This window comes from Armigeres subalbatus, chromosome 3, assembly GCF_024139115.2.
Source record: "Armigeres subalbatus isolate Guangzhou_Male chromosome 3, GZ_Asu_2, whole genome shotgun sequence".
Classification (NCBI taxonomy): domain Eukaryota; kingdom Metazoa; phylum Arthropoda; class Insecta; order Diptera; family Culicidae; genus Armigeres; species Armigeres subalbatus.
Genome location: NC_085141.1, coordinates 243350533 through 243368181, shown reverse-complemented (window position 1 = coordinate 243368181; position 17649 = coordinate 243350533). Strand labels below are relative to the sequence as shown.

The 17649-nt window shown below is 40.6% G+C and overlaps 1 protein-coding gene across 1 annotated transcript; it reads left to right on the top strand.

The window, feature by feature from the left end:
* Positions 1–7634: 7634 nt before the first annotated feature.
* LOC134227474 (acrosin-like) lies at positions 7635–10362 on the top strand. The gene is made up of 6 exons (XM_062708991.1): positions 7635–7953; positions 8015–8109; positions 8313–8422; positions 8483–8891; positions 8950–9654; positions 9717–10362. Exons 1-6 carry the CDS (start codon positions 7836–7838, stop codon positions 9900–9902), a joined length of 1623 nt encoding a protein of 540 aa, XP_062564975.1. The 5' UTR covers positions 7635–7835; the 3' UTR covers positions 9903–10362.
* The last annotated feature ends 7287 nt before the right edge of the window (positions 10363–17649 follow it).

The window sequence follows — 17649 nt, the reverse complement described above, 5'->3', positions numbered from 1 at the left end:
TTCATCAACTAACTTCCACTTTTTTCTCTAATGTTGAACACTAATTTCTAATTTCGCCGCGAAGGGACGAAAAACTAACGAAAACTGCCTTTGAAAATTCGAAGTGACTGACGGACTTGACGACCGTATTGTGAATGTTGCAAAATTCGGAACACCCAAATTCACTAGCGCATTAGGTGAAATAGTGCGCTCAAAAACTTGGTAATGCAACTTAGTTATATCCTACCCAACAATATATCGAATACACTAGTCGACACGCAAACAACTTTATGTACGTACAAGAAAAGAATCATCATTTCATCGTTGCTAGATGCATTTACTCAAATAGGGACACGGCAGGTATTTCCGTCCTTCGTCGTAGGGGCTAAAACCAACGAAAGCAACGTACATTTGCTAGAACTTCACTATAGCAGAACGTTTCTCCTGAGCCTACGATTTGGTACGTATGAGTTTTACAAAAAATCGTCTCTTTTATTGGTTTTCGAGACTATGACAAACAGACGAAAATACCCGCCGTGTCCCTAATTGTTGCGGTATGTCGACTTGACCAAATTAACCAGACAAAATAATGGAAAATGCAAGCTTCTGTTGACAGGGTGAGGAATGGTTTACATTTTTTCACCATTCAGCCTACCATGCAGTCAAAAAAAAACACGGAAGCCGCAGAAGCAGCCACGGCCTGATAGATTGGTCAGCACATGCTTTAGAATATTTTCTCCCCTCCCACAATGAATGTTTTCGTACAAGGATTTCACAGCGTATAATTATTTTTAATGACAAATATTCATGTCATTACTACTTGCTCATTGTAGGGATTATAATTAAGCATCTTTTTCAAAGTTGTACGCCACAAGTAATCAAACCCGATTCTGTTATGTTTGCGCTGCGCAAGAGCCAAAACAAAAAAGTGTGGACGGACGGCATGAGACATAAGACTCATGTAGCAGCAAGGGGCTGTTAAAAAATACGTATCGCAAAGTTGACCAATTTTAGACTGCCTTTCCCTCGTCATGCTTTTTGTGTGGATGGTTTATTTTATTTGTATGAACCGTAATTTTTATGGCAAACTGTATCGGTGTGTTCGGTGCCGGGAATTTTTCGGATAATCGGAGTGTTTACTGTATTTTTCCCACACTGTCTATATGATGTGAGAAATTTGGACATATTATGTATCTTAAAGGCATGGTCAAGTCAAGTCCTACGTCCACTTAGCGGTTATGTCACAGACATTACCCACTGTTCGTTTTTTTTTTCAAGTGGGTACCCTAGGTAAAAATGGGGAAGAAAACAATCTTTTTTAAATAACTCCGGAACGCAGTTTTCAATAGCGAAAAATCAGGAAGGATTCCGCGTCGAATGCAACCCGTGACAAGCAAATCGGATAAGGATAAGTACAATAAAGTGGGTCTCACTTTTTTTTGTACATACATACACACATACATACATCACCTCAATTCTGAGCTGAGCTCGATTAGTATATAACACTATGGGTCTCCAAGCCTTCTATCAAAAGTTTGGTTTTGAAGTCATCCTTTAGCCTTATTATACGCGAAAGGCAAAACACCTAAATAAAGACTAACAAAAATACAGATACTGAATTAAAATAATAAAAAAAATGTTAGATTTCAATATGTTGGTTGTATTAGAATCTACCGGAATTGTATATACAAAAAAATACACAGTTCCTGTAAGGTTTTTATGTAGAACTGTATTGAAATCCGCTATAATTATCTATTATAGGAAGATAATTTTTAAATAAGCAACTGAATAATAAACTTTATCTAGTCAATAGCGAAACTGTCACGGTTCGACAGACCTTTGATCGAGTTCAGAAAATTCATTGTGCGAATGATTACAGCGGATATTTAGTAAAACTTATACACATAGCTCGTACTAATGATTCTTAAAGATGTTATGGCCATTATATCAGTTATCATATTTTTTATAGTATACTTAATTGTGGTAGTTAGAAGTATTTATAGTTTTAAACAATGGTTCATATTATCGTTATGTTATTAGTATTGTGGTATGCTTCCAATTCCATGTAAATCAAACATTTTAATTTACAGGCTCAATGTAAGAAATGGAAAACAGTGAAATTTACACGCTCCTTTTTAGACAGGGTTTACAGCGGAGTGCCCAACAAGTGTTGTGAAGATCAACTCTTGAGCCAGGATGGTGGCTTAATACACATGTAAATTATTAAATGTATATAGTTTGAAAGTTATAATACTTACTTACTTATGGATCCTGTACACCTCCGGTGGTGCAAAGGGCCGACTTGAAAGATCTCCATCCTGAGAGTTGCCCGGCTATCGCTTTAACCTGTTGCCAGGTTAGATTTCGGTCGACTTCTTTTATTTCTTTATTTAGGCTTCGCCGCCATGAGCCTCTGGGTCTGCCTCTGCTGCGATGTCCCGCTGGGTTCCAGTCTAATGCTTGTTTACAGATTTCGTTTCCGCCCCTACGTAGAGTGTGGCCGACCCAGCCCCACTTCCGATCCCGAATTTCTGTTGCTATCGGCCTATGGTGACAACGACGATGGAGCTCGTTGTTTGAGATCCAGTTGTGAGACCACCATGCCCGAATTATATACCGCAGGCATCTGTTAATGAACACCTGCAGCCGTTGAGTGTTCTTCACTGATACACACCAAGTTTCGCTAGCGTATAACAGCACAGATTTCACATTAGAGTTGAAAATTCGTATTTTGGTGCGTTCACTTATCTGCCTGTTTTTTCAGATATTTCTTAAACTCGCAAAGGCAGCCCTTGCTTTCTTGATCCGTGCGCCTATGTCGATCTTGGTACCGCCGTCTGACGCCATTTGGCTACCAAGATATTGGAAGCTTTCAACATTCTCCACTGGTTGCCCGGCTACTGTGAAACTGGAAGGAGTCACCGTGTTTACATCCAACGATTTGGTTTTGTTGACGTTGATGACTAAACCTGCCGAGGAGGAGCGCTCGGCAAGGTCGTTGAGCTTACTCTGCATATCAGAGCGCCGTTGGGCGAGGAGTGCAACGTCATCAGCCAATTCGAAGTCGTTTAGGTGCTCCATGGTTATAGGCTGCCATAGCAGCCCGCGGTTTGGTTCACGGTCAATCGTATCTACCAGAATCTCGTCGATTACGATGAGGAACAGTAACGGTGATAGAATACATCCTTGCCTCACACCAGCTACGACTACGACCCGGATAGGGTCGGACAAGACCCCATTGTGCAGGATTTTCTCAGGAACCCCTTGCGTCTCAGGGCGCCCACATATTCTCGTGATTGAGACGGTCGAAAGCTTTTTCGTAGTCAATGAATACCAAGTAAAGGGACTCTTGGAATTCGTTGACCTGCTCCAGAATTATGCGGAGCGTGACAATATGGTCCACACAGGATCTTCCGGCACGGAATCCGGCTTGCTGCCGCCGGAAAGTCGCATCGATCTTCTTCTGAATCCGGGCTAGGATAATTTTGCACAGAACTTTGAGAACGGTACACAGCAACATAATGCCTCGCCAGTTATCGCATACAGTCAGGTCACCCTTTTTGGGCACCTTCACTAAGATACCTTGCATCCAGTCGACCGGGAAAGTTGCGGTGTCCCAGATATTACGAAATAAACGATGCAGTAGTTGAGCGGATGTCATGGGATCAGCTTTGAGCATCTCGGCTGATATGCGGTCGACCCCTGGGGCTTTATTCGATTTCATGCTTTGGATGGCTGTTGTAATCTCTAGCAGTGATGGAGCATCGGTATTGACGCATGTTATACGTCGGATCCTAGACAGATCATGCCGAGGTGGTGATGGCCTGGCTGGCACTTGAAAAAGTTGTTCGAAGTGCTCGAACCAGCGTTTCAGCTGGTCAGTTGGGTCGGTCAATAACTGATCATTCGCGTCTTTCACAGGCATCGTTGCATTCATCTTCGCCCCGCTTAAGCGTCGTGAGATATCGTAGAGGAGGCGAATGTCCCCGGTTGCGGCGGCTCTCTCCTTCGTCGGCCAGAGAGTCTGCCCACGCTCACTTGTCCCGTCGACATGAGCGTTTTACTTCCTTCTCAAAAGCCGCGTATCGTTGACGGGCTAAGACTTTGGCTCCTCTGGTTTTCGATCGCTCTATCGTGGTTTTGGCTTCTCTTCGCTCCTCTATCTTCCTCCAGGTCTCATCGGTGATACATTGTTTTCTCTGGGTGCGTCAGATGCGATATCGGCACTACGTTCAAAAAATAAAAAAAAACTCCTCGGATTTGTTAAAGAATGTTTTGAAAATCCTCAAAATTATCCGAATTGTATTTTGTTGCACCCTCAAAATATTATTCTCTGAAAAAAAATCCGAGGGAGGGGACAAAATTATTTTTAAATATTTGTATCGGCCTTATATATTAAACTAGTTTATTTATGGACGCAGTAGCGCTTGTCGGTGCCTGGAGCTCTATCGGTCCTAGACGAATAAAAAAACCCTACTTTGGAGTGGATTGGATGATATTCAGATACTCCATATTGATTATGAAAATCCTACTCTAGAGTGGCTTGGTTGGTGGTTTCAAGGAACTACAGGACTTTCAATAAAATTAAACTCTGTAGTGGTAGATGGTCGGAGTAACGACTGGACCAAGTCATATCAAGAAAAATCCAATTCTTGAGTGGGTTGATAAATGGCCAGAAACGCAATCGGATCTGGTAGTAGTTTGGTGCCACTGGTGGAATTGCTTGGACGAATTCAATTAAACTTTGAGGTAGGTCAGTTGCCATTATTGAAATCCATTGATGTAGATTTTTGTTTTCAGCATGCTGTTAGATAAGTGATGTCATTTTAAATACTCATACTTGTTTAAAGCTTAACCAGTTCATGTTCTTATTTCCTGTTCTGTTCATCTCCTGTTCTTATCATTTTGTTCTTATTTGCACTATTGAAAGATCGACTGTTAATTGTTATTTCAGGATAAACTGTCTTTCAAGTCTTTAAAGATTGAAACAAGATTTGTTTTGTCCAAAGAAGGAGTCTTGTATGGCTGCCATTATGTTTTGTACTATTGAGTTTATTGGCAGCCATACAAGACTCCTTTTTTTCGGACAATTATAAACCATGTTTCAATATTTAAAGACTGCGTAGGCAATGTTTTAGTTGTTCTTACTTCCTTATCTGTCAAATAAATGATGAAAAAGAAAGTGAAGGCGATGGGCACAAATCCCAGGTATCTGGCACTCCCAATCCTACTCACTACGTTTGACAATAGCCAACATCTTTGAGTTTCCCATTGATCGGTTGAAATTAGGTTTCCCACTGACAATTCTATTTTGTAAACAAACCACTATTCCGAATTGATTTTTTCCAAATTATTTTTTAATTATTTTTCGAGAACTTGTACGAAAGTATGAATCGAGGTGTATTTCCAAAAGAATATTGATGTCAATATTTAATTTTCATATTTCGATCGGCACCAAGCGCTCTACTTCGCCAAAATATCATGATATTTAAAACATATTTCCAAAAGCAGATTTTCGACGACTATGATTACGTCTTCGTATTAAATTGGTCGATAATTTTGATGCTGGCGTCAGAAACATGGCCGCTTCGCAGACCCCTGCTAAATCCTCTAAATTGGGGGAAACGTGCCCCATGAGCTGACGTTATGATCCCAGTATTATTTATTAACAGAAATGGGCTCTCTGGATACTAGACAAATGGTTGATTACGGAATCGTTAATTACAGAGTAAATCCTCTAATCGCGAAATCCTTCATTTTGGCGCCCCCTAAGGCCTGGCGCCCTTGGCGGGAGTCAACCTGGCCAATCACACGCTACGGCGCTGAATATGCATATAACTTATTTGAATGTTATATTTCATATTTCATTTTATTTTTGTATTATATATTTTATATTATTTACAATCATTTTTTTTTCAGTGGATTAAAAAAAACTGCCTATGCCTTCAGGGATATTTTATTTAATTGTTTCGATGAAGGCCCGAGGTCCCGTGATAGCAGTAATCTTTAACCGAAACACCAACGTATTAAGTTGTGCTTACAGGAAGTAGGTAATTATAGCCTAAATTAATGATAAAATTAATGTTTCAGAGTATGGCATTGGAGCACAGTACAGTAGATACAGATCACTATTTAATTAATTCTCTACATATGCATATATTTTCCTTACAATCCATAGTAGCACAATGCAGATCGATTTTTTTGCAGCAACTCCAATGTGACTGAATTTGGTCACTAATGAGTCACAGTGACTGGTATATGACAAGTGTGCCACTCGGGATATTACTGATATGAATGTAAATATACTGGGGTTGGGAGGGTGAATCAGGGCGTCAATGAAGTTACAACTGGACAATGAAGTGGTAGCCAATCGGAGTCAAGGAAGTGAAGTATTAGTCGCTCGTGTCTATTACTTATTTCTCCAACAGTTGTTAACTAGTTGACGCGCCCTTCTTCAAACAAACCATCCCGTGGAAAACTTGAAAAGTATTGCAAATTTCATTATTCTTTTTGTTGGATCATTCTGCTGGAAGGAGATTCTCATTTTCCCGTGGGTTTCGTGTAAGTGTCTCTGCCTACATACAGGTTCACCACCCCCATTTTTGGCCCTTCATACAGCAATCTGTTGAATTCAAAATCATATTGAAATTTAACCTTACTGTCAAGCGGAACCGCATGCATAGCAAGACTCTAGCCAGGATGTTGGCTTTATACATACATACATACACAACTGTATTGAAATCCGCTATCCGCTGGTTAGATGAACCGGTTGTTCAAAACATTTAGTTACTACTAATAGAACGTGTGTGAATTTAATATTCATTCAAGTTTTGTGACTTTCTTCTTCTTTCTTCTTCCGTTGGCATAGCATCCCATAACTGGAAAATTGCCTTGAAGCTATGCAATGTGGTGCGTAACAACGTAACAACATAACAACTGCAAGGTTTCTTTGCCAATTTTCCATGAAAACTTTTTGAGAGAATTTCGTCTCACTTCCAAGATCGAATCATAATTCGAACCATATACCTTCGGAATAGTCTACTTTATAGTAACGAGACTGGCCGCTGAGCTACTGCAAATCCACGACGATTTTATTTATTTCTTCCCTTATCTGGTCCTCTCACTAAGAGCATCTGCAGCATATTGCTGAATTATATTTCTGCACGAATTTGATCGACCTCCAAGTCATTCAAAGCTAAAGCTGATCACTTCGTCAGTTTTGAAAAAACTAAATAAACACATTCTAGTAATTTGGTATTACAACGATTGAGCACGCGAGCTATTGTATTTTGTACAATCGTTACGAAAAATCCTCGCTTGCGGTGTGCAGCACGAGCGAATCCGCATTTCAGATTTGCGCGCATGCTATAACCTTTGATCTTTGAAGATAATTCAATTATTGTTCACTGGCATAAGGTATGTACAGTTTATAAATGCTGCTGAAGATGCATTTGTCATTCTTCCCTTTTGTCCAATTATCAAATGTTTAATTCGAGGCAGGAATATACCTAGAACTGCAACATTACTAAAGACACCCTAATCTGGGTGAACTGAAACCGATTAAACGAATTGTTTTGCCAATGATGTTTATTTTTGATGTATGGTGTTTACAAAATAGAGAGATGCATGTTGATGTAATTGAAATGTTCGCCAGTTCACATTTCCAGTTTAGTGAGGAACTGAAGCCTTCATTCAAAATTCGCGTTAATAAGGTTAACAAAAAAATATTTCCAGTTATGGACAGGAAAACCCATTATAGTATTGTAGCTTCCATTAATTGAACGACATTAATAATCTGTGCGGTTTTTATCATCATATATAAAGCTCTCACAATTAGAACAGTTTCTTCCTACACCATGAAAACTTCGACGACTCTGTTGGTGCTTTCAGTTGCAGTTGTGAGTGGAACCGGAGGAAATACATTTTTTGGAAGTGTTGCATCAGAAGACTATTATCTAAGAAATAATGTTTTCGGTGAGTGAACGGAAGTGGCATTTCAATATTTCAGAAGCTAAAGTAGTAATTTGTTTTTCAGATTGCCCTAGAAGGTACTACCCACCACAGCCTCCACAAACCGAATACGCTGTTTCTGGAGGCGTGAGAGCTTTTGATGGAGAATATCGTCATATGGTAAATATTCATATCTCATACTCTTATAGTTAAAAAGTAAAAAGTTTTCATCAAGCGTGTTGCCAATATTTACTCCATCATAAAGTTCGTGGAAACGATGATGTTATGTTGAATTATGCGTTGAATAAAATTAAATTGTTTTCTCATTTTAGTCAAAACAAGAAGAATTTTCGAGGATATGATTTCAATATTTATTTCTTTAGGTCGCAATAGGATGGGTGTATGATGGCAACATTAGGTATTTGTGCGGAGGCAGCATAATTCACGAAAAGTTTATACTGACAGCAGCACATTGCTCCGCACCTGTTAATGGGTATCTTCGAAAATGTTTGAAGCATTTCAATTTCTTATATTTATGTTATTTCAATTCAAGGATTTATCCGACTACTGTACGAGCAGGAGACACTGACCTGGGAAGTAATGAAAATGATTTTATGGCTCAACAACGAAATATATCGCGAATTCTCCGACATCCATTGCATCGCCACATTAGAAGCTACCATGATCTTGCACTAATCGAATTAGACCAAGCACTGTCCTTCCATTTACAAGTGTCTCCTGCTTGTCTATGGCACGAAAAGTACATTCCACAGGAGCCACTTAATATTGCTGGGTTCGGTGAAGTGAATTTGGGAGAGGGTCCCAGTTTGACCCTTCAGCACGGTTATGTGATGGATCGGCCCACAGATGAATGCGAGAAGATGTTACCTTCCAGACGCATTCCTGACGGGATATTGGAGAGCCAATTTTGTGCATCGCACGACACTATGGATACATGTCGGGTAACAAATTGATTAACACAGAATTTTGCACGATGGTAATTGTTGCATCATTTGGCAGGGTGATTCAGGCGGCCCAATCGAACTCAGAAGAATTGACCTTTTCAAACAAGAGTTTTCTCTAATCGTCGGTATAACATCATTTGGAACGGCTTGCGGTAGTGGATCTATTGGAGTGTACACAAAAATTTCGCATTACATAGATTGGATAGAAATGCAAACGAATCAATCGTACGAGTATAATCAATGTATGTCTCGGATTCTGCATACGAAGTATAAACCACATGGAATTACATTTCTTCCCACAAACAAACCATTCCCATACGTTCATCTGGTAAGGAATCGTTCTGCTGAACTAGAATATGACTGTATGGGAACTCTGATCGACGATCAGTTTGTTGTCACGTCGGCCTTTTGTGCTACGCATGAAGCAGGCTCCCCGGAATTCATATACGTACCGACCAATCAAGAATTCGTGCCTATTGAAACAGTCATCCCGCATCCTCAGTACGATGTGGATACTCTGGCGAATGACATTGCGTTACTTAAGCTGGGCAAATTTTTGGTACGAGATCTCAAACCGGCTTGTTTGCCCGAACGGAATTACTCAACTGACAAGCAGACCGTAAACTTCATGCTGAACTCTATTGGACCTGCGATCAATTATTTTTTTAGACGTTTCATACCTGAAAGTGATCAATGCCCCGAATCTTTCGACGGAATTTGTATGCAAAACCCTCTCCCATTAATTCCCAATATCTGTCAGGTAAGATTCAGCAAAACAATGCTGTTTTAATTAACAAATATTTGATTATGCCCTTGTTTCAGGTTATGAATGGTGCTCCCATTTTGAAAGGAGATGTAGACGGAACACCATTTCTGTACGGCATAATGGACGCAAATAATGATGATTGTAATGGAAAACTTCGAGGCACTTTGATTGAGCCACATTTAGAATGGATAGAAAGTGTTATCCGACGTTATCTCCGAAGGGAAGTTTTGATTTTCGATTAGTTTAATAGTTTAATGCAATCCCACGAATTTACTATATTTAGCAAATACTAGAAGGAAAGCATATCTTCATAGGCAGCTTGTGATATGTATTTCATTGTAGTAAATAAAATATTCTGTACAGAGGCGCCAACTTCATGAAATTATTGGGGGCCATGGAGGCATGAAATTATTCAATGCTGGAAATGAAAACATTAATGTAGTCGATAAGATTTGATTTAGGACTTATGATAAACATATTTTATTGAAAAATACCATTTTATCAGTAATACCTACCTTATAATCTACATTAGAACATATGTGAAATGTAGATTACAAGGAATTGCTGATAATGGTATTTTTTAATAGGGGAATTGCTCCGTTTTCCACACCACTGAACTTATATTTATCTCATCGTGAAACAAAGTAATACGGCACTAATTTTGTCGCTTCTTTTTGCTAACATGCGTGCTTACTGCTGAAAAAAAAATCATAAAAATAAGAAACAAATCAAATTCCTTTACATTGCTTTTCTTTTTCTTGGGATGAATATCGAAGCTATGAGATGGAGCAGTAACCCTAATGTGTTTATCATAACTCCTAAATCCAATTTTATCCACTACATTCTTTCCCTCCTCTACTCTTGAAACGTTTTAGACTGAGAATACCAATATTGCAAATATATTGGGCTCTTGAATCATAAATTCGCTTCTGAACCAGTTGTAACCTGAACCAGTTATACCTCGCCCGGGTCACGACAATTACAACACTTAAAACATCTATTCAATTGAGTTGTTTAAATCTTAAGCCCTGCTTACATATAAAACTATTATTTCTTTGGCTGTTTATTAAAAAACATTGATTAACCACTTCGTCCACATTCAATATTCGCCATGTCCTTGGGGAAGTGCAGTGGAGATATGGAGTTCAGTCGCTGTTGACCCATACTGGATCTCCTATATGTTTCCAACGTTTGGTGCCCATAAAACGATCGCTCAGCAGTAGCAGCAGTATAGGAATGGTGATGAATACCTTCACAAACTTGAAAAATGAATATTTCTGAAATGATACTTCGTCCTCCCCTCCAAAGTTTGCGCATATGATATTTTTATTTTTATTTTTTTATTTTTTTATTTTTTTATTTTTTTTATTTTTTTTGTAACGAAGGTAATGGAAATCTGCAAACAGACACCTGGGGAGGCGAACCCAGGTAGTGTGGGGATGGGATCACCACTCCCGACCCACTAAAACCAACTCCTTCCTCTCCAGTCATTCCCCGGCCCGCAGTTAAGCAATACTTGGGATGACTATTGGGCATTGCGCCCCTCCATGACGTACACAAGTGCACGTATGCGCCTCAACTCTTCGACACTCCCCATGCAACACATTTGCACAAGACACACTGGCACCACATGTGCCCCAACACTCGCCTGCCTATGCCGCTTGAATGACTGCAAGGAACCAATTTATAAGTACCCTGCAGGGGGTACCCCATGCCGCCATCTCACAACATAGACAGTCCTCACTCAGTGTGGTGTTCACCCCGTCCTGCAACAGGGTGGCACCACTTGTCTACCAAGCCGGAGGCGACCCTAGGTTGGTGGATCCTATGCCGCTCCTACCTCAGCTACGAGGCAGACCCTTTCATGTCTCCTATTTCTGAGGTGCCGCAGAGGCATCAACCCCCCGACACTCCTGCCAGTCATAGCGAGACTTTCGTGTCCCTTACTTCTGAGGTGCCGCAGAGGTATCTGCCCCCCGACACTCCTGCCAGGCCTAGCGAGACTTCACTCATTCCGTCCTTGACAGCCGGATCACCCTACTGCCTAAGCAGCCACTCTGACCATACGTACCATGCGAGTCTGACTTGTGTGCCCGCTCATACATTCAGTCCCGATCGCTTGCACCACTTGTGCACCACTCTCTTTGACATTCAGTCACTCACTCAGTGGGGGTTGTAATACCCCCATCTCCCATTTTTATCCACTCTGTGCACCTCCTGTGCATCGTTTGGGCGTGGAACACCCGGCACGTCAGACGTGCCTAACACTCACCTACCCAGGCTTTGACACTGCCAATAGGTCCCCATTAGGTACTATGCCGGTAGCACCCACCCATTGACGTTTCGAAGCCCAGGTAGTCCTCAGCCAATGTGGTGGTCTCCCCATCCTGGAACGGGGTCGCACCACTACCTTACATGTCTCCGATTTCTGAGGTGCCGCAGAAGCATCAACCCCCCGACACTCCTGCCAGACGCAGCGAGACTTTCGTGTCCCCTACTTCTGAGGTATCTGCCCCCCGACACTCCTGCCAGGCCTCACCAGACTTCAGTCATTCTAACACTACCGACCATGCGTACCATGCGAGACTTACTTGTGTGCTCACCCATACACTCGGTCCCTCATTCTGTGGGGGTATTACGAGTAATACCCCCAACTCCCGTTCGCTTGCACCACATGTGCACCACTTGGGGGTGTGTGGGTACCACCCACTGCCACCCGCTTGCCGCCGAAGCAGCCCTCACTCTGTGGAACCTCCACAGGCTCCGTTAACGACCTGGCTAATTGTTTCACCCCCCAGGCCATTCATCCCTTCGGCACGGGTCGCCTGACACCTTGGGATTCGGGGTTAGGGGCTTGTATGCTTTAAGCGGCACACGGTCGCTTGATAAGGTTTGCTTGCGGATATGTGGTTTTTGGGAGGGAATTAACAGCGCCCCCTGTTAACCCCACCACCTCCTAGGCAGAACCCCCTGACTCACAGACGGCTGGGGAGAGGTCGTCAAGCCCTTGGACATGGTCCCTGCTGCCCGCACGCATATGATATTTGATGATTGCAAATTGATGAAATGTGAAATTTGGAAACGAAAGAATCACCACAACCCTTGTACAAGACACGACCGCAAGGTAGACGTTGGACAACGAAAGGAAATCGTTACGATTTTTCTGCCATGACTAAGCGACTATGTTTTGTACATTGAAGAAATTTCTTGCCGGATCAGAAAGATGGTCTTGAAAAGAACCAATTTACTTTCAATAATGCGTTATCATAATCACAAACCAAATGAGAATCTTGAGAGAAAGTTTCACTTGACTGCTTCTGATGCAATCCAGGCGAATTTATTTATTCATCGAAAGATGAAGGCTCCATTAACGTTCAAAATCTTACATGATTCCGTGACGGTCCCTAATTTTAGATTTTAATTTAACAGCCAATACCTTCGGGTAAGACGTTGTCCAACGTCAAAAGTGTCCAGCTAAAGTCTTCATGATGATAATTTTCCGTCAGTCATCCTGCGATCAACCTTGCACCCATCACATATATATAGAATTTGGCTCTTTCACTATTAGGGTAAAAGACCCAATAGTAAAGGAACTAATCACGTTCCATCACTATTTGCTGATTCACATCAAGTCTGTACTTCATTTCACTTAGCTACAGTGTTCCAATAGTTGCGTTATTTTTTAATTCGTGTTCCTATAGTTGCGAATCCCATGGTTTTCATGTGGGACTCGCAATTATTTATTTTCATCTGGCTTAGTAGTCTACATGAAGACTTAAAACTAAAGATTTGTCATTCAATGTAAAATCGCAGCAAACGTTGCCGAAATCCTGAAGCGCTGATGTCGAAATCGAATTGAACGGAACTGTGACGGAACCTTCGTTGATACGGCCAATCATGAAGACTAAGCAACTGTTGGCAGCGTAGTTTGTGCTTTGAATTTGCTCATAAAGCAAAGCTCTTGGCCGGAGTGTTCGAGAAGGTGCGTAAAGTTGAATCCTGGCTAGTAAATCGGGCACGTCGAAGTCCGATAGCAAAATTTTGGCGATTAAAACTGCTTGCACCACATTCATCCGTTTGCTAAGGGTATCCAGTCCCAGCAGGCGCCAACGATCAGCGTATGGCGGCAAATTGATCGGGTCCCTCCAAGGAAGATGGCGCAGTGTGTTGCGGACGAACTTATGTTGAACAGCTTCCAAACGAGCTGTCCAAACGGCCTGATGAAGATTCCAAACAACAGAAGCAAATTTCAAATAAGTGCTTGAGCTTGAGCTTGATTGACTGCTCGTAGTTGCTGTTAGGTCATACTGGCGCCTGTCACGTCAGAATGCAAGTCAATGTAGGAAAGGGGGAGGAAATGATGATGCAATCACTCGCCCACTGCAAGCCGAATATACCTGTGCACTTGCCACGAGTTCATGTGGAATTTGTTGGAATTTTTGGGTTAGGTTCGAGAGGCAGAGGTTCGTCTTGGTTAACGAGCTGCCAATGTGATAGATAGGAGAAAGCAACTGATGGAATTTCTAATTGGATGTAGGAAACGAGCTCTATATTTCATTTCCAATTCTAGCAGATTACTGTTAGAATACTTAAGTTGAAGGTATAGGAATAGTAAATGGAAACGATATGGAAGTCCATTTCCAGTTTTAGCGATTGCTAGAACATGAGAAATATAAAGAAAGATACAAAGTAGGTGAATGGAACGGACCTGAGATTGAACCCACGACCTCTTGCGTATGAGGCAGAAGCAGTAGCCATATGACTTGATATGGTCGACTCGACACGTTGTAAAGTAGTTCCTGCAATATTATAATCGAAAACCATGGTATCTACAGTGCGACGAAAGCTTATCACGTAGCATTTAGGGATGGCAAGAACCATCATATTTCGATCGCACCAATCATTGAAGACGTCCAAGAGTTTCTGCAATTCTAGGCAGTCCGCAAGGTTTCGTACAACGAGGTAGATTTTGAGATCATCCGCAAACAGCAGCAGTCCTCCACGTTGCAAGATAAAGGTCACGTCATTCACGAAGAGCGAAAACAGCAATGGACCCAACGTGCTTCCTTGGGGAACTCCGGAGCCGTTCGAGAAGCAACGAGATGAGTGGTTTCCAATGTTCACGGTTACTTGGCGTTGCACTAGGTAGGATACTAAGACTGTGAACCATTCCACCTATTCGTTTAACTTTTAGTTAAAATTTGACACTTCGATGGTTATTTTCCCATCCTGGTTAAAATTTTACTCCGAAGCCGACCCATTTGAGTTTTGACAGATTGATAGTTATTCGGAACGAAATGGATTTGGCGCCAATTTTCTCGCGAACAAAGTTTAACTATCGAACTGTCAAATCTAACCATGCTCCGGAGCAGGGTTATTTTTAACCACGACGAAATAACCATCGAACTGTCAAATTTTAACTAAAAGTTAAACGAATCGGTGGAATGGTTCACAGCCTAATAGGGCATTATGGAAAAAATATTCCCCTAAAAAAAAAAATTTTTTTAATTTTTTATTTATTTTAGGCTACGCAGTCTTTAGTTGGAAGATACAATCCCCGTGTCGAAACTAGGAATGGGCGATACCGATACGATATATCGGGAATCGAAATTTTCGCTCCAATTGATCGATATTTTGTATTGATTTTTTCATGTTCGATATTTGACCGTATCGATGTTTTGTAGCCGATATCGGATATCGATTTTTTTTAAATTACAAGACATTATCCGTAATATAACAAAAGTAAAAATGTAGCACATTAGGCACAATCTGTTAAAAACAACGGAACTATGATGTGCGATTCGAAGACCTGAAATCGAGAATCTAACATTTCCTCATTTTTTTGTTTTGCTCGTGCTTTTACATTTTTGGACGTATCGATATATCGGAATATCAATATTTCAACGCCGATATTTTTAGGGATCGATATTTCGATAATTAAATCATCGATTCAGCAGTATCGATATTTTCCCGAAAAACGCCCATTCCTAGTCGAAACGTTGGGCAATGAATAAACTCGTTTCTACAATTAAAGACTGCGTAACCGTAAAATAAATATAAAACTTACAGAAATATCTCTCAAACCCATATTTATATTTCCACCCAATTTTTACCACAAAAAATTGACTTCAAAATACACATTTTAACGATATCAGGTCAATGGAGAAGTTAAAAATAAAAAAGTTTTAGTGGAAGATATTTTTGGCTCATTTTTGAAACATTGACGCCCTTTTCAAAACTTATTTGCGATTCTCCATCGCCAACACTAAATTTCCCGATTCGTACATGAAATTTCTAAAATTTATACATGAACATCAAGACAATTGTCCACACACACAGCTATGTCGTGACCCGGACGAGATTTCTAGTCTCGACCGTTCGTCGCAACTAGGGATCCTATAATGAGAGATATGCGAAAGCGGCCATTGTAAGCCAATCGAGCATTGAGAACTGTCAAAACGTGAGCCAAATGAACGTTGTTATTGTTGCAGATTGAGACGAGGTTGAAAGGTATTGAGATAAATTTGGAGAAAAGTTTCATCGAATAAACAATTTGTTTTACTTTTGCGAGTAAAAGTAATCTAGTTTATGTATCGTGTTTCGCCTATTTGTATTGCACTGTTATTTTAGTGATAATGCTTATTTAAACACTGTTAGTGGACAGACAAACATATTCCAAATTGTTTTCAAATGCAAAGTCATATACAAGCTTCAACATTTTGCGCTGCGGCAAGTGCTGGAAGCGTTTGCTAACAAAAGTAACAGCGTTGCTAAATCGTCTGGAAAAGTATTTGCATATCTCTCATTATAGGATCCCTAGTCGCAACAATACTCAGCAAACTGATCCGCTCTTCGCTTTTGACACGACCATTCTACATGTTTCAAAATAAGGTAGCTTGCTACCCATTCGAAAGAAGTTCATACCAAAAGAGCGTATTCAAATTACAAAAATCAATATCACTATATCAATATCAAATCACTTTTTTTCGATACTTTATAGACCTGATCTTATCTACTACACTGTATAGTCTTGAAAACATAAACCTCAGATTTAAGAATTAGCGAGTAAGTTTTGAAAAGGGAGGAATTTTTTTTTCAGTCTGAAAATTAAATTTAAATTATCTCGAAAACGGTAGGGGAAACTGGGGTAATATGCACCTCCGGGGCAAAACGACCCTTTGACGTTTTTGAGAACATTTTCGGCAATTTTTCGAGAGAACTCGCTACAGCGCATGTAGTTCGGATCTCGAACTACCAGTCCAGCAGTTAACATTCTTGAAAATATGTCTGAAACACCGCCAAAAATTCCAAAAGGTCGTTTTGCCCCGGAGGTGCATTTTACCCCAGTTTACCCTTATACTTAGGCATAAAATAAATAGCAGCATTTTTGTTCAAAATTGCCCAAGAAATCATAATTCAGCGTCAAACAAATGTGTTGCCTTGGAAATAGTTTATGTTTCAAAAATGATTGCTTCAAACTTTTTTATTTTTAACTTCTCCATCAAACTGATGTCGTTTAAGGCCACTTATTACCGAGTCCAATAATGGGAGTGAGTATGGCTCCCTTACTCATACACCCAAAGATTGCACTTAGTACACTTAATTTATTGAATTTAGCTACTAAACTGCAATTTACAATGCCCATGCTCCGCAATTCCACATAAAGATAAGCATAGTGTACTTATTAGATGATTCTTTGAGCATTTTAAGTCCAAAATCGCCTGATTTGTGCTGTTTTCTTCTAGTCACAACCAACAACCCAGCGCGCACTGGGGATTTTCAAAAGCAAAAGGCTCGAAATTCAATTACTCCAGCTGACGCTGCAAAATTTCCAGAAAGAAGATGTTTCCTGAAGGGAAAAAGTGCGATAAATCGATTGCGCGGGGTTTCGTGCTGGTCAGACCACTTTAAAGTGCCCATTTTGCCCAAATTCCCCTAAAAATCACAATATTTCTATTATGCCTTGAACTGACGCTGATATTTTTTCAA